Source organism: Capra hircus, chromosome 4 (genome assembly GCF_001704415.2).
Source record: "Capra hircus breed San Clemente chromosome 4, ASM170441v1, whole genome shotgun sequence".
In the NCBI taxonomy this organism is placed as follows: Eukaryota; Metazoa; Chordata; class Mammalia; order Artiodactyla; family Bovidae; genus Capra; species Capra hircus.
The window spans coordinates 2,740,369-2,758,282 of record NC_030811.1 but is presented as its reverse complement, the minus strand read 5'-3'; the positions used below and the strand labels follow the sequence as shown (position 1 = coordinate 2,758,282).

Sequence of the window (17,914 nt, the reverse complement as noted above, 5' to 3'; positions counted from 1 at the left end):
ACCCCCGACCCCCAAGTGCGCTCTGCCGGTGCGCCTCCCGGACCGGGAGGACCCCAGCAACTTGTCCTGGGACGACCTGCCCCAGGTCCTGCCAGGCTGAGTCCGCCTCCTGCAGGCGGCCGGGGTCTGGAAAACTTCTGGACTGGACGGGCCAGAACTTCAGGGCTTCTGTGGAGGGGCGTCGTGGCGGGAGCGCAACGCCCAGGTTAACCTGCCTGCCGCGGAAAGCAGTCGGTGCATTTGCCTGGCTGGGGCTGTGGGCAGGGTCCTTGCAGCTGCTCCCCACCCCGGGGCACCTGCCCGGTGTGACTAACTCCCGGAGGGCCTTAGGGGTTTTCCTGGACCTGCTGGTGGTGAACCAGAGCAGAGCCCTCCTTCTTGAGTGGACTTCCCTGGACCTGACCTGCTTTGGAAGTGAACTTGATCAGGGTTCCACCTCCACGCCCCCTTTTCGTTCTAGGAAAGCCTGCAGGCTGGTGGCTCATGCCCAGACTGGACGACCACCTCTGGAGAGGTCCCTGTGCCAAGGGCACGAAGCACAGAAGCCACCCGAGGGCCAGCGCCAGAGGGCTGGTGGCCAAAGCGGGAGAGATGATCAACTCCTCGGGGTCAGGCCCCTCTCTGCTGGCAGCCCATGGCGCCCCGGGCACTGACCCCACTCACGGGCTTCAGAGCACTGATGTGGGGGGCCAGGGCAGCAGCGGCCACGTCAACAGCTGGCATCACCACTTGGTGCAGAGGAGCCTGGTGCTGTTCTCGGTGGGGGTGGTCCTGGCCTTGGTGCTCAACCTCCTGCAGGTCCAGAGGAATGTCACCCTGTTCCCGGACGAGGTCATCGCCACCATCTTCTCCTCCGCCTGGTGGGTTCCTCCGTGCTGCGGGACGGCAGCGGGTGAGTAGACACTGGAGATGTCTGTTGGGTTAGGAAGTGTGTTCAACCTCTGAGAACTGTTTATTTGAGAATGGAACCATCCACAGAGGGGCGGTGTGCCTCTCCAGGGAGCGTATCTAGAGGAGAAGGGGTGAGAGGCAGAAGCCCAGATGCCAGGACTCTGGACACTGGTGATGGGGATCAGGCGGGGCAGTGACTGGCTGTTCCTCGCCCGAGCCAGGCTGACTGAGGTCCTTCACTCTTTCTGATCTGGCCCTGAGGACAGTGTTGAGGGGCCCACAGCTGTCACCCCGAGCGAGCCGTGCCATTGGCCACCAGCGGAACTGGTGAGCCGAGGAACTGCCACGCGATTGGCTGGCCCTGGGAACACGCTACCCGCCGGGCAACCGAAAACAAACTGTCACGTGGGCGAGTGGGCAGAGCTGCCCCAGTGGCCTCCCGCACTTCCTTTTTCTGGATGGCCCTGTGAATGTGCCAAAGCCAGGCCTCGCCCCCCCCCCCCCCCCGCACAAAAAAACGCCGGGGTCCCTGGATGAAGGAAAACAAATGTCTTATTCAGAGTTCAGCCTTTAGTGCACCTGGCCAGCCACAAAGCCTGACCCAGAGTCTGCAGTCTTAACAGACTAGACAGATGGACTGTATCTCTGAGTAAAATGTCTTGGTCGTCTGGCTGGTTTTAGGAAAAAACGCTGAATTGATCTCTTCCCAATAGGGCGCTTAAGACTTCTCTGGCACCCAGCATTTGCTGTGGCCTAAGGTCTGCCGGTGGTTGAAGTGCAGTGAGCAGCCTGCCTTTGGCAGGCGTCCTGGGCTGGGGGGCCGGACAGGTGTGGACCTAGGTGACCAGGCCGGCTCCTGTCTGCTCCGTGGCTGGCATTTACCGACTGTTTGATATGCTTTGCTCCCCCTGGTCCTTACGAGACTCTGCTGCAGCTCCATTTCACAGACGTGGGAAGCATAAGGGGCCACGCTGAGTGGCAGGCCCGCCATCCATAGCTGGCTGTGTCCCCTGCACTGGGAACGCAGTGCCTTGTCAGCAGCCTCCCTTAGAACGGGGAGGCCCCAGGCTGGAGTGGGGACCCTCGGGAGCGGTGCTGTGGGGAGAAGGTTCTCGTCGTTCTCAGGCAGTTAGGCCCCTGCTCTATTTTCTAAGCCCCGTCAGTACGCCCTTTTACTTTTAAGACGCCTCTTGGGGCACTGGGCCTAGGTGCACACTCCAGTTTTTCATTCTCATGTGATATAATAGTTTCTTTGACTGGAACAGTTGATCTCAAAACCATTGAACCATTTGGTTTAGGCTTTATTTGTAACAGAAGCTTCAAGGAATTCCAGGGATATCTGATACATGATGTCTGGTACCCTAGCTGCTTTTTTTAAGCCATCAGTCAGGAGCATAAAGGGAAAATTCCATAGTACGTTTTCACCTACTTGAATCTGAAAGCCTAAGATTAAGATATAGTGACTTAAGTGATGGAACTGTTTGGGTTCCATTTTTGGAGACTCCAGAATTATGGGAGTTCCCTGGTGGTCTAGTGGTTAGGACTTGACGCTTTCACTGTGGTGGTCCAGGTTCAATCACAAGCTATGCCATGTGGGTCCCCAACCCCCCAAAAAAAAGTCCAAAATCAGAACTTGATAAAATGTATTATGAAATTGAAACAGTCTCGTCGACTCTTGGGCTGAGGCCGTGTTGCTTGTTCTCTGTTCGGGACCTGAAGTGGGCCCTTCTCGTGAGACACCAGGGGCGCCGTGCATGCCTCTCAAGCCTGGTACCTGGCTGACTCCACCTGGCCTGCCTCCCAGCCAGCCACCACGCGCCCCAGTCCCTCTTGCTTTGGCTTTTTCCACTTTACTTCGCCCCGGAACACTGAGCCTCCCCTCATCTAAACCCTCTGGGAACTCTGAGGCTTTAGAGTCCTGTGTCTGTGAAGACAGTTCCCGACCACACAGTAAGCTCCTCCTGCGTCCTCTGGTTACGTAACCCTCATCGTTTTACACACGAGCGCCAGGTTCCAGCAGGGCGAGCGGGGCGTGAAGCTGTGTGTCCCGTGCTCTGCCCGTGGTTTGGGGCCTGGATGCAGGGACGGTGGGGCGAGGTTGTGCTGAGCGCTGACCCATGGCAGGGGCGCACAGTGCACATGCGGGTCTCCTGCAGAAAATGCTGCAGAAAACTCCCCTTAACCGTCAGGGGCAGGGCCGCCCTCTGGGACCGTGGCACAGATGGGTCGACACAGGGGTGCTGGGCCTGGGTGGTATCAGAACGGGTGCCGTGGCCTCCGGGCCCTGCGGGTGCTCCCTGCACACTGGGCCAGGGAGGGGCACTGAGGCTGCAGTTTTATTTAAAATTGTACAAAATGATGTGGATTTTTCAGTTTGCATTCAAGGAGAACAAAGATGTGACATTAGTTTAAAAGCAAAAGACGCAGAGTTAGTTTAAGCGTCTGGTGACTGGTAAGCCTAGGGAAGGGGATGGCTTGAATAGCGCGGTAATGATCCCCGCGTGGCAGCTGCATCTCTGCCAGCGTGCTCAGACCCTGCCGTCTTGTCTTCTCCCGCAGCTGTGGTCGGCCTGCTGTACCCCTGCATCGACAGTCACCTCGGAGAGCCTCACAAGTTCAAGCGGGAGTGGGCCAGCGTGATGCGCTGCGTGGCCGTCTTCGTGGGCATCAACCACGCCAGTGCTGTATCCTAAGGCGTTACTGTCAGTGGGTGTCCGCGCGTCCTCGGTCAGTTGAGTGGTCCTCTTACAAGTATGATTTCAAACCACGTTGCTCAGTTTCCTCTCAGCAGAGCTTTCGAAATGGTCCTGAAAAGTCTTTTCAGTTCATTTCAGGAAACAGTTAAAAATGACCCTGGGAACAGAGTGGACATCTTTATATTCTGTCCCTTTCTTGGTCACTACCTGTTGGATCCTCGGAGATCGTTTGGTAAATTCCTCGTACAATTCTGCCTCCCATCCTTCCACCGTGCACACCTGGTTCCTGTGGTGCAGTGAGAAGTTGCGAGAGCTTCACTCTTCTTGGCCGACCCTTCCAGAAGGCAGAGCAGAAGCCCATCTGCTTCTCCGCCTTTCCCAGTCATGACCAGGGAAGGCCCAGGGCTGATCAGAGGAGGTGGCCTCAGGAATAGGGTTCCCAGCGGAGGTTACATTCAAGGTCAGGTTCTGGCATCCACCAGTGGGCTGCCTGGCGAAACACAGTGGAGTCTTTAGGAAGATGGGCCATGGTTTCCCAGGTCTCAAGAGATTTATGGTTTATTTCTCACAGCAAGATTATATTTTTAAATTCTGGAGAAAGCTGTTTTTAGAGTTTCTGCTGCTTAAATCTGCTCTACCCTGATTTTAATGATAAGAATGTTAAGAAAAGGTATTACAAGAGAGCCTGGCTCTGACGCATTTGTTTTGTCCCCAGCTGATAAAGCGGTGTTGTGAAGGAGGCCAGCTGTGTCCCCATCAGCTGTGACCGTGTTGTGTTGAATGCCTTTCCGATGAGGTGTCTCCTTGCAGACACAGTAAAGACTGTGCTTGCTCAGTTCAAACTGCTAATAAGAACAGGAAATAAAAGTGGGACTGTGGATGACTTATTAGAATATAGTTGTTTAGTGGTTGAAATAAACCCAAGCAGGGTTTTATGCATAGCTTTTAGGTCTTTGACTGGTAAGGTCAAGTTTTCGACACAGGGGTCCCAGAGATGCCCCAGGTCATCCTGATCAAGTAGCCCTGTACCCAGCACATGCTCTCTGCAGCTCACCTGGCAGCTTCTGTGGCTGGAGAATCCGGTGGTGCACATGTGTAGGCCCCGGGGCTCGCTTGCATGTCTTTGACTGTATTAGAAATTGTTGCACTTTTCCTTAACTTTGCGTCACCAGAAACTGGATTTTGCCAATAACGTTCAGCTCTCCTTGACATTAGCAGCACTGTCTCTGGGCCTCTGGTGGACATTTGACCGTTCAAGAAGTGGCCTGGGGCTGGGCATCACCATAGCCTTCCTGGCCACCCTGATCACGCAGCTGCTGGTGTACAACGGAGTCTATCAGTAAGCACGTGCTCTCAAGTATCACTTCTGCCTGGAAGCTGTTGCTCCACTTTTACTCGGAATACCCACGAAGCTGAGATACCATGTTCTGTTTGTAATTACACGGCATGAGCTTAGACCTGAAATCTTCAAAAGTGCTGTTTATTGTTGACTCACATAAAAATGCACCATCTATAATTTAAGGAAAACCAAGCCATGGTGGAGAGCTCTGCATTGCTCTTCAGTCTCGTAAGCCGTGTCCAGGTCCTTGTGACCCATGCTGGGCTGCAGCACAGCAGACTTCCTTGTCCTCCACCATCTCCCGGAGCTCGCTCCAGCTCATGTGCATCGAGTTGGTGACGCATCCAGCCATCTCATCCTCTGCAGCCCCCTTTTCCTCCTGCCCTCAGTCTTTCGCAGCACCAGGGTCTTTTCCGAAGCGTTGGCTCTCCGTGCCAGGGGGCCGCGGTGGGTGGTGACCGTGGGTGTTGCTTGCTAGCGTGGCTGGTGTGTGTGTCTGCCCGCCACGCAGGGCTCATGCCTCCCTCTCCCTCCAGGTACACGTCCCCAGACTTCCTCTACATCCGCTCCTGGCTGCCCTGCATCTTCTTCTCGGGAGGTGTGACCGTGGGAAACATAGGACGACAGCTGGCCATGGTGCGTAAAGTGGTCACATTGGCGCCTGCCGGGAGCTTTCCGCTTGATCAGCTTGTTTGCCTAAGACATTATCATTTGTGTCAATAAATGTATAGTCAGGAGCAACAGTTATTCAGATAAGCATACACTTTAAAAAAAGGCACATCCCCAGGTCATTCTTGGCTAACTTGTAACGGTTCAGGGATTTGTAAGCTCCCAGTGAGACCAGCAGAGGAACCAGAGCTCCCCTCCCATGGTGGATGCTATCAGCACAGGAATGGCTAACTGAATGATTAATGATGAGTTTCCTCCTGGGCTTCACAGCGCGGGTATAGACAACGCCGTGCTAGGGGAAGGGTGCCACACCAGGCCCATGAGAGCGTGGGCAGGGCTGGAGGCCGCTGAGTGTCCCTGGGTGGGTGGACTCCGTCCTGGACCTTGTCTAAGGACTAAAGGGAGAGACACTGAGTCCTGAACGGAGCTGTTTCCCAAGAGCCAGAAAGGCAGACAGTCAGGATGCCTTGGCAATTCTGTTTGGGAGTGAAAGATCGCGACACTTGAGCACTTTGGTGAAGGAGTGTGCAACATGGACATTTAACTGTTTTGAATGGACTTCAACTCAAAGGATTAAATAAAATGAATTTTAAAAAGAAAAGGAAACTAGAGTCTTATAAGGGCCATTTCTCTCAGAGACACACTCTGGGACTTTCTTAGAAACTTGTCTTGGTCCCTCATGCTTTTATTTGTAAAAAGAGGACATTTATTTGTGCCCGCTGAGCTTGGCTTGGGAACCACCTGCTTGGCTGTTTGACAAGAATGGAAATAATTTAAAAAGGGGAATTTGTGATGTGTCCCACTGGCTCCCGAGTCCACGCCATCCTTCCCCCACCCCGACCCTTGTGATTGTCTGGACCCGCCGCCAAAACAAAAGCTGACGATGGTTTGTCTCTGGACCCCTTGTGAGCGTGCGGGCGGCCCTGCCCTGTGACCACAGCCTCGCAACACCCTTGTGCTGATCCCTGCGGCCCCTGGTGATTCCAGGGAGAATGAGGCAGCTGCATGCTCGCCATCCGCCTTGAGATGTTCATTTTGGTAGTATTTAGTTAGTATTCTTAAGAAGGGTTTTGAGATAAGGTTGTCTTCAGCTCCTGTGACTCTGCATGGAGTTAAAGTTGACACCATTCAGCCAACTGGTTATTACTTCAGGAGGAGGGGTGGATGCTGTCATATGTCTATGATGAAGGTCTTTTGACAAATTTTGTAAAGAAGCGTCCTTTCGATAGAGGTAGACACGGCACGCCACGCACAGGTTCGTAACACCAGAAATGGTCGGAGGAGACTCACGGGAGCGGCACGGCCACGCCTGTGGCAGCAACGCTAAGCCAGGGTGCTTTTAGTAGCTGTCCTTCCATCCTTGCCTTGCTGCTGCTGTCCAGTCGCTCAGTCGTGTCCGACTCTTTGCAACCCCATGAACTGCAGCTCGCCAGGCTTCCCTGTCCTTCACCGTCTCCCAGAGCTTGCTCAAACTCAGGTCCACTGCGTCGGTGATGCCATCCAACCATCTCATCCTTTGTCACCCCCTTCTACTACCTTCAGTCTTCCCAGCGTCAGGGTTTTCTCTAGTGAGTTGGCTCTTTGCATCAGGTGGCCAGAGTACTGGAGCTTCAGCTTTAGCATCAGTCCTTCCAATGAATATCCAGGGTAGATTTCCTTTAGGATGGACTGGTTTGTCGTAGACACTTTCATTTTTTTTGAAAAGATGAGTGAAAGTTTTAAACAGAACTTAAGATAACTGGCATAATGGTTATTCCCCCTTCTTAAAGGTGTTTCTTCTTTTTTACTCTTCAAAATTGGGGACAGTCTTATCTTTGGATGTTACTGTTGTGTTTTGAAACTGGAAGAGGCTGGTGAGCATTGCAGTCATCAGAGGGAAAGAGCCCCGCCCCAGTCTCTGAGTCCAGCCCTCCCGCTGTCTTTCCATCCATGCACATTTATTTGTGTGTGTATTTGGCCACGCCTCACAGCTTGGTGTGTTAGTCCCCAGCCAGGGCCTGGACCCCAGCCCCAGCAGGGCGAGCTGCTGACGGGGAGACTGGTAGACTCCTCAGACGTGTGAAGCCAGAGGGGCAGTCACAGCTGGTTTTACAGATGCCCCCTCTGCTGCCAGCCGCTCGAGGGAGGGCAAGAGCAAAGCTCCTTTCCCTGAGTCCTCAGACCCCACCAGAGGACACGGTCCACGTGATCACAGACAGGGCGGTCACGGCTCGGGTCGCAGCCCTGTTTCTGGCAGAGTCGGGGAGAGGATGAGGAAAGGTTACTCCTGTTAGAGCTACTTGGGGCCCAAGAGTGAGGCTCGCGGTTCAGATGGCCTGAAGGGGTCAGCCGGTCGGACTGGCAGAGGCGGGCTGTAGTGAGGAGCCGTGTTGGTGGGGGTGGGCCGGGGAGCGCTCTGCAGGAAAGAAGTGGCTGCTTCTGACAAGTAGGTGGTTGGGGTTGTTCTTTTCTCTTTTGCAATTTTAAAGTTTTCCGTTGTTCTGCAGTTGACCTTTGAAGAACAGGTGGATTAGGGGCACCAACCCTCCTAGAAGTTGAAAACCTGAGTGTATTGGATGAATTGTATATTGACGGATACAGCCAACTAGGGACTGTATTGAAGCCTTGCTCTCAAAGCCTTGTTGTTCAAGGGCCAGCTGTACTTGGTAACCGGAGCACCGGCCTGTGTACAGGAGCCCGTGGCCGTGGTCTCTGCAGCAGGCAGACCTGTGTCGGGAGGGGGGCAGGCCCGCGTCTGGTGTGTTCAGCGGAGGGTGTCCGTGGGATGGTCACCGCAGGACTGTGGCCCTCTGCAGCGGGCAGACCTGTGTCAGGAGCGGGGCAGGCCTGTCCGCTGTGTCCCGCGGAGGGTGTCCGTGGGATGGTCACCGCAGGACTGTGGCCCTCTGCCTCCGCATAGCGCCGTCTGTGCACTGGGAGCAGGGCCTTGGCCCTGGGCTGTGGGCGACAGGAAGGCGGGGAATCAGGCCCCCACCCCTGGCGACAGGAAGGCGGGGAATCGGGCCCCCACCCCCGGTGACAGGGAGGGGGGAATCGGGCCCCCACCCCCTGCAGAGCCCCTAGACCCTCATCCCCACCCCGGCCTCCCCTCCTTCAGTCCATCCTGCCTGGCCCCTGCCTTTCTGTTTGTCTCTTCCATCCTTCAGGGCGTCATGAATGAAAGTGACGTGAAACTCACTCGGTCTTTGTGACCCTCGGACCACACAGTCCATGGGATTCTCCAGGCCAGAAGACTGGAGTGGGCAGCCTTTCCCTTCTCCAGGGGATCTTCCCAACCCAGGGATTGAACCCAGGTCTCCCGCATTGCAGGCAGGTTCTTTACCATCTGAGCTGTGAAGGAAGCCCTCTGTAAATGACTCTCCCCTGAAAGCAGTAGGGAATCTTAAAAAGCTCCCCTTTGTCTGGCAGGAATTACACAGCCTTCACAGCCTATCAGTTGACCTCTGAACCTGACAGTGACCCCTCTTTACAAACCCTCCATCCACTTCAGCCTTTCCTGCCATGTTCGTGGGATGGCAGACCGCCTTTCCGCAATGTGCTGTTGTTGCAGGAGCAAACAGATAAGTGTGTGAAGCCAAAATTGTATTTTTCATGAGACTAGAATTGGAAGTGTAGGAAGTTATATTTGCTTCAAATTGCATCAGGGCTGAAGAACGAAAAATATATTTATAATAAGGTTTGTCTTAGAAAGCTATAACCGCCCGTGACTTGACCGTCCCTGCCGGAAGGACCTTCTGCTTTTCCCCACCACCCAGCGGCCAATGGCTGTGATGGGCTGGAGCAGGGCCGTGGCCTCTGCCCTCTGCCCCTGCCTGACCACCCACCGCCCAGTCCTGGTCCCCCAGAGCAGTGCCCAGGGCTGGGCACAGAGGCTCGTGCCCCTCAGCGCGCTGGGGTGTTCGTCCTGACGGCTTGGGTTTGTGTCTCTGTGGGGTCTCAGAGCTCGGCCTGGACAGCGCAGCACCTCACTAGACTCTCCTGAGCAAGTTAAACAATTTTTTAAAGAAAGAGTTCGAATACTTTAGCCAGGTTTTTATTTTGTTTCTTTGAAGAAAGGGAAAATACTAACAGCTGATATGTGACAGTGAGCTTACTCTTCACTTGGAATTTGAAAGGACTCAGAGCCTTAGAAATGGGGTCGCTTGGCACCTCGCTGATGGCCCTGTTCACACGCCCGTGGCCACTGTCCTTGCTTTCAGAGCAGCCTCCCTGCCGCCGTCGGACAGAGGACACTTCTGACTCATATTCCAGCCGCAGCGTTTCAGGATGGATTTTTGGTTTCAGACATCTCCAAGTGAGGCTTTGTGGCGGAATGCACAGAAGACAAAGGGCTGAAGGCGTCGACGCGAGGTGGGCGCCGGTCAGCATGGGGCCGGAGAGTCCCATGTGACGCGCCTGCAGCCCGCCCCTCCCGTCCACTCAGTTCTGCCCTTAAACGTGCTTCCTGGCCTGAGCAGGCGTGCCGCAGAGCCACAGGCTGGCTTTGCTCGAGCGATCAGTGGCTCGTGTAGCTTTTTCTGCGGTACCTGCCCCCGCCTATGGGTTTAGACGTGCTTCCCGGCCTGGGCAGGCGTGCCCCAGAGCCACAGGCTGGCTTTGCTCGAGTGTTCAGTGGCTCGCGTAGCTTTTCCTGTGGTGCCTGCCGTCCGCCTGTGGGTTTAGACAGGAGTCTGCAGCCTCATTTTATCGGGCTCGTGTCTGTTGTTCACAGATCAAAGTCTCTTCTCAGAAACAGTGAGGCTTTGCACTGCCGCGTGAGCAGCGTGGCCCTGTCCCCAGAGCCCCGGCCCCGGACGCCACGTCCCCAGGGTGCCTCTCCCGTCTGCGATGCAGCGGCTCCTGGCCATCATGGCTGTGGTGTCGTCAGGGGCTGACGTCTGTTGGCACTTGGCCGAGTCCTGTGGCGGCGGTCTGGGGGCAGGACTGTCAGCCCGCTTTGGAGATGGGGGTCGGAGCCCAGGAGGCTGAGCGCCTGGCATCTGGTGCAGAGCGGGCTGGCCCATGTGGCTTGCTCGGACTCTCAGCAGGGGTCAGGGTGGACGCAGGGGGCTCTCCTCACACAGGCCCGTGACCCCAGGAAGGTCAGCCTCTGGTCTGGGACCTGCTTCTCCAGTGGGGTGTTTGTCCTCGATTGAGGGCCCATCAGGCTGGGCCCAGACAGCAGCCAGAAGCACAGGGTGCCCTCCCCGGGTGTCTGCACTGATCGGTGACAAGACGTGCATAGACACGGCTTCTGGGCAGCGGTGCCGCCTCCCATCCTGCCTAAGCGGGACAGACCGGGTCTGCTGAGACGGCGGCTCCCAGCTCAGGGCCCCGAGGGCATCGCTGTGGGGCTGGGGGAGCCCACCTGCCGCCCCTCTCCACCCTCGCCTTCAGCGCAAAGGAATTCTTCATCTCTCTTTGTAGGGTCCGCTTAAATTGCTAATTAAAACACACACACATCCAGCGCTAACATCCTCTCTTTTTTTCTCTTTCCCCACATAGGGTGTCCCCGAAAAGCCACACAGTGATTGAACCTTCAGACCCACGGATCCTGAAGAGTGGCAAGGTTTGGGAGGAAAATCCATGATACTGGGTAGTGACGAAGACTATCTCTTTTCCTCAGTAATCTTTTCAGATGGGGCTGACTGTACCAGTGACTCCTGGAAAACACTTCACCTGTTTCAGAGCAGCCAAGCGGGTGGATGGCCGCTGGTGTTGAGACGGCACCTTGTGGGACAGTGTCTGGGCCCGCGTCCGCCGGGGGGCACCACAAGCAGGCCGGCCGGGCACCAGGCCCTGAGGACTCAGTTTCCCGTGTTATTAAATGCCAAGTTGCCATATTTCCTAAGCCTCGAACTAAAGCCTAACTGCCAGCTCTGGTTCCATGTCAGGGCCCTGGGGATGGCTTGGTGGTGCTTATGAAGATGAAGTGTGGTGAGATAGGAATATTACTCATCCAAAAGATTTTAAAAATAGGGCTGTGTTGTGAAAAAGAGAAGGCAGTGGTGGCAGCAAGTGCTGGGTGGCCATGCCGGGCAGGCGGGCACGGCGTGCCCTCGGTGCCCGAGTGGGGCCCCGCGCAGACAGTCCTGCAGAGGAGGCAGTGAGTGGGAGGTCGTGGCTCTGCGCTGTGATGGGTTGGACTTTCCACCCCGGTATTCACAGGGTTTGCCCGGAATCCACGTCGTCTCGAAGGGGGCACCCGCCAGCCACACGTCTCCGTCTTGGCCCAAAACTTGCGTTTTCTCTGATACTCGGGAAGAAGAGACAGCTTTTTCCCCACAGCCCTAGGAGATCTGCAATCTGTGATTGCCTTGTAAAAAGAAGAGTGCGCACGTCACTGCATCAAACATTCGGTGTCTCTAAACCCTCAAAGGACGCGGTGAGCACAGTGCACTCACTCGATGGCACAGCCCACGTTGGGCCCGGTATGCAAGTCCTGGGCCTTCGACTTCAAGTGCAATGTATAGGAAAACCAATCTGAGCCTTGTATTCTCTTTAAATATTTATTATTATTTTTTTAAACGTATGCGGTGTTAAAGAGGGTTCTCCATTTCAGTGCTGCATGGAGGCAAGATTCAGCAATAATTTCTTTCCACTTGTGAAGTTACTTTGTCATGCCCTCCCGCTGAGCCCCAGTCTTTTGAAATACTCCTAGTTTGGGGGGTTTAGTAAACTTGTAATTTTTACTTACAAATTCACCCGTTCTGTATTTTGCAATTTAAAACATTTAGGTTGTTTCGAATCCTGTGAATGTGGCTTGATGGTAAGATTCCTCTGGCAGCTGGCAGTCGGGGGGCTGGGGACATGGGAGCCCCTACCGGCAGCTGTGGACTCTGTGCGTCCCCGGCTCCTCTCACCCGATGGTCCCCATCTCAGTTTGCTTTAGTTTTAAGGAGAATATCCTGGAGTAAATTTTAGGTTACTGTAGCAACTTTGTTTTAGAGGAATTTCGTTTAAAAGAAAATAGGACCATTCTGAGCTTTGTAATGACCCCCTGATGACATTTTCTGAAAACCATCAGCTATGCGAAAAGATTTTTCAATGAGGATGTCAGCGTTTTTGTGAAAAAACCAGAAGTTATTAGATGAAAGCAGTCATTGAATCTTTCCAATATACTTGATCATGCACAGTGAGTATTTTTCTCTCTTAAACTGGAAATAAATCTCTGTCTGTTAGAAGCAGTATAGCCAAAAGATGTGAATCTGAAGAATTTCGTTGCCAATATTTTCTAGCAAGTATGTGAACCAAAGTCATTTGAGTTCGTGAAAATGTTAAAATAGTATGAGCAGAATTTGCACTATACCAGATTGGAACATCTAGTGAGATTCACATTCATACTAAGTTTTCAGCATTGTGTTCTTTTGAATTCATTTTTTTACTTTTATTAAAGGTTCAAAACCAACCATTGGATTTATGGGTTTTTCTTTAAAGGGAGGAGGGGGAATTCCCTCTGTAGGATAGTCACATTTGGAATGGAAGAATATTTTATAGCTTTCCAAAATTTACTAAGTTGCCACACAATCTTGGGAATAATATTTTTTCCCTGTGGTGGAAATGGAGGTGTTTAACCTCCCGCCCCACCCACTGATTCTGGGAAGTGGGATGTCTTCTCCGGCCCGCCGACCCCCAGGAATGCTGTCCTCCGTCTTGAAGTGAGAGGGAGGGCCCTTCTCCTCGTCCTAGGAAACGGGGTGTCTGGGCACCCAGGAAAAGGGCAGAGGGAGCCTCCAGGCTGTTGGCAGCCAGTGCGTCCAGGGGCCCCGAGTGAGGGTCCACATGGCAGAGGTCCGCTGTCCCTGGCGCCCGCTGCACGTGGTCACCCCAGTTGAAGTTGTCACAGATGTGGTGCGTGCACACACACCGCCCGCTGTAAACGCCCGCGCTGCCAGGGCTGGGTGGACAAGAATCAGAACTGGCCTCAGAGGCTCTCATCCCAGGGTGAGAAGCACAGGCCCCTGGGCCAGGCTGGGGGGGAGGTGGGTGTGACGGAAACGACCAAGTCAGGTCACTTTCACTCTGAGACTCCCAGCACAGAATAGCACGTCCCCTACCTAACAGTGAGTGGTGTTCTAAGAGCGAGTATGCCAAGGCCAGTTTGTTCTGAAGTCCAACAGAGCTAGCCTAGGTACCCAACTAACACAATCAACTGTACTGTACTGTAATAGGTTTGTAATACTTTCCACGCAAATAAGACATTAAAAACCAACATTTTAAATCTTAGGATACCTTGCAAAGTACAGTAGTACAGTACATCAGGGGCCTCCCAGGTAGCGCTGGTGGTAAAGAAGCCACCTGCCCATGCAGGAGACGCGAGAGACTCAAGTTCAGTCCCTGGGTCGGGAAGATCCCCTGGAGGACGGCACAGCAACACCCTCCAGTATTCCTGCCTGGAGAATCCCATGGACAGAGGAGCTTGCTGGGCTACGGTCCACGGGGTCATAAAGAGTTGGAAACAGTTGAAGCAACTTAGCGTGCATGCACAGTACTGCAGCTGGCATCAAGTGAACAAGAAGTGTTCGCATCTTTGAAAATTTGCACTCAAAGGTTCGTATGTAGGGGCCTTACTGTGATGCCTGCTCTGAACTAGTCTAATCCTGTGTTTCAGAGTAAAGTTTGGGGAGTGAAATGTTTTCTGGAATTTTTCTGGTCTGTGAGCAGGTAGCTAAATTACCCCAGTTCACTAAGGTCGGTCTGTGAGTCAGCAAGGAATTCCATGTCCTGTCTCTACAGGTGCAGATGCGCGGCTGAGCAACCAGGAGCTCACGATGGGGATACAGGTATTGTGTTTATTTAGCCAGTTTCCAGAGTCTCCTGAGATCCTACCCAAGGAGTGCTTCTGGAAGTTCGTCTAAAGAACAGGATTAGACATAATCAAGTCGTGTGGATTATAGACAATGCCTTTATCTTGGTGGTGAAAAGACAGGAGGGAAAGGGGCCAATGTAAATCTAAGCCTGCCTTTTCTACTCCATGTTTTAAAATAGAGCTTTTGCTAAGAAAATTCACCTTCTGAGAGTTTCAGATATCTTTGTAATACTATAAGTAGCAGATAAAGTCTTAGAGTTGGAATATACCTTTGAAAAGTGTTAATATTGTTGTTCAGTCACTAAGTCGTGTCCAACTCTTTGTGACCCAGACTGCAGCACTCCAGGCTTCCCTGTCCTTCACTATCTCCAGAGTTTGCTCAAATACGTGTCCATTGAGTCAGTGATGCCGTCCAACCATCTCAAACTCTGTCGCCCCCTTCTCCTGCCCTCAATCTTTCCCAGCATCAAGGTCTTTTCCAATGGGCTGGCTCTTTGCACCATGTGGCCAATATCATAAAGTATTAATAAACATATTCAAACTCAACTCATACATCATATCTTATACAGAACCTGGCCAACTACCCAGTTACCTACTTACTGGATCCCAGTTACTTCACGCTTACCCCTGAAGAGGCAGCAGACTGACTGACAATAAACGGGCCACAGGGGGAGTTTCACACTGATCGCTGAACACAGCCAAACCATGCAAAGAGAGATGCGTGAAATGTGCTTCCAAGCCGTAGGACCCACTTGTTCCTCTGTCGGTTTTCTGTATAGATCTTTAGATACTAATGGGAAGAATCTCGTCCTGAACGATTTTAACACCGAGTGTCTGGCTCAAGGCTGCTGGCTCTGGGAAGAACAGGGCTGCTGAGACGGTGTCCTGGGTGTGGGGGTTCCTGCCTAGGTCTGTGAGTTAAAGACGGTGGCATGTGAAAGGCAGTTACCACCTTTTCATTCATCAGCCACCGTTTTTCCAGTGCTTCGGCTCCGTCTCATGAGTTCTCTCTGTGGGAGAGACCATGTTGTCCCCTGTGATATGCCTCCCACAGTTCAGGGTATAAGGCAGTCAGGGGCGATGAGTTGAAAGTTCACTAATTTTCTCATCAGAATCTAGCTCCTTGCGTTGTGTGTCTTCTCTCAGGTAAGTTCTCTGTTGAAAGTTTTAGAGTTTAGCTTTGGCGGAAAGTGGCCTCAGTTCAGTTCCGTCGCTCAGTCGTGTCCAATTCTCTGCGACCCCATGGACTGCAGCACGCCAGGCCTCCCTGTCCATCACCAACTCCTGGAGTTCACGCAAACTCATGTCCATTGAGCGGATGATGCCATCCAACCATCTCATCCTCTGTCGTCCCCTTCTCCTCCCACCCTCAATCTTTCCCAGCATCAGGGTCTTTTCAGATGAGTCAGTTTTTCACATCAAGTGGCGAAAGGATTGGGGTTTCAGCTTCAGCATCAGTCCTTCCAGTGAACACCCAGGACTGATCTCCTTTAGGATGGACTGGTTGGGTCCTTGGAGTCCAAGTGTCTCTCAAGTGTCTTCTCCAACACCACAGTTCAAAAGCAGCAATTCTTTGGCACTCCGCTTTCTTTATAGTCCAACTCTCACATCCATACATGACCACTGGAAAAACCATAGCCTTGACTAGACCGACCTTTGTTGACAAAGTAACGTCTTTGCTTTTTAATATGCTGTCTGGGTTGGTCATAGCTTTTCTTCCAAGGAGCAAGCATCTTTTAATTTCGAGGCCTCTAAAAACAGTTCGCTATTCACTTGACCCAGAAAACGCCACGAAATCACGCAAATCAAGAGGTTCAAGCTCTGTGTTTACTTCAGGAATCATCGTGATGCTGCCCGGGGCCGTGAAGGGTGTGTGGAGACTGTCCCCGGGCCCAGGGCGCCCCAGCTGCTTGCTGTCCTCCTCATGTGCTGGGTCACGTGACCGCCGTCCTGCCGCCCTTCAGACTGCGTCTCATGTGCCATCCGACGGCTCCCAGGCCCATCGTGACCCTCCTTCCTGCCCAGGGACCCTGTGACTGTGCCAGTGGGAACTGCTGGCATCACCCTTTCCCCTAATTCAATCTTGTTAGTTGCGAAAGGACCCAACTAGGACGGGGCCAGGGGGGCAGTGGCGGTTGGGTGGGCATGAGCAGACAGGCTCTGAGGGAGTCTGAGGTGAGGGGGCGGCTTGGCAGGAGCCCCCCAGCCTACCCCTAACGGTCTGCTCTGGGGCCACGGCGTGTTTGGGCGGACCAGCCCACCACGGGGCCTGGCTCCGGGGGGCCCGCCGACGGAAGGGCAGCATGCCAACAGACCCCTGGAAAGATCATTTCCAAGCTCCCAGGTCCGAGGTGGGAGTATGCACTTCACTGCCCTCACGGGATCAGAAACGGCCCTCAGGTCCTCTCAGAAGCTGGGGGTACACGAGGAAGCCCTGTCCGGGGGCTTCTCACGAAGGAAACCCTTGTTTCCCAACATCCACAGACAGCTCTTTGTACCCGTTTAAATGGTCGTCGAGAAACAGATAGAAGGTTCCTGATCCCTCAACCAATGTGCACCAGCAGGTACAGCGTGTGCGCCGGGGTCCAGCTCTTCACCCAGGGGGCCCAGTTTACGCTTCCAGAGACACAGAGATCTTTGGGGACCCTGTTTCTGCTTAGCAACCCTGACCCTTCTCCGTAACAGGTTGGTGAAAGGAATCTGGGAAGGAGGAAGACCGGTAGGTAGGTAGGGTGTCAAACACTCAGCTGCCGGTCATCATGAAACCAACTTTTAACTTCAAATAGCCCAGAGTTTTAAATCCAGCACCTAGCACTTGGCTGTAGGATAAAGGCATTGGAAGCCCTTGGCTCTCCACTGAGCAAGAAGAAAAGTCAGGAAAAGCTTTCTTTTTTGAAACAGTGTTGCCTCCTGTTTTCAACCCAAAGGCTGCTTCCTCACAGACTCCAGGGGTCTCGCCATCCTTCACCCTGTGCGTCGTGGGAGGCCTACCCCCAGCCTCGGATGGGACCTTACTTGGGAAGAGCCTTTGAGGATTTAAGCTGACCCAGCAGGATGAGGGGAGCCATGGGGGCCTTCCCTGGTGGTCCAGTGGCTGGGACTGGGCGCTTTCACGGCTGGGGCCCCAGGGTCAAGCCCTGGTTGGGGACAGCGGACACAGACCAGGTGGAGGGGGCAGGGAGGACTCCTCTGAGGCCAGAGGATTGGCCCCGAGAAACGCCGGAGGCTGTCCCAAGCACAGGAGCCCTGGGCCTTCCTACACCTGGACGTGAGATTTCTGGCCTCTAGAACCGGAAACAACAAATCTCTGCCGCTTTCTTTGGTATTCTATAGCTCTTACTTCTCCAGAGGCATAAATGGATGTCCTATGTATTCGATCATTTCACCTGAACTTGGAGAGCTGCTTTTTCTGTACACTGTGTTGAAATCTGGGAGTCTCTTGTGGCTCAGCGGTGAAGAATCTGCCTGCAATACAGGAGACACGGGTTCAATCCTGGGTCAGGAAGATCCCCCGGAGAAGGAAATGGCAAT

The 17,914-nt window shown here is 53.6% G+C and overlaps 1 protein-coding gene across 1 annotated transcript; it reads left to right on the top strand.

Annotated features, from left to right (window-relative positions):
* Nucleotides 480–11,266, top strand: INSIG1 (insulin induced gene 1; the record flags this gene model as incomplete). Its single annotated transcript, NM_001286088.1, is given in 5 exon segments — nt 480–892; nt 3,451–3,575; nt 4,760–4,926; nt 5,463–5,562; nt 11,080–11,266. Coding segments are annotated over 5 exon segments (831 nt in total). The 5' UTR covers nt 480–483.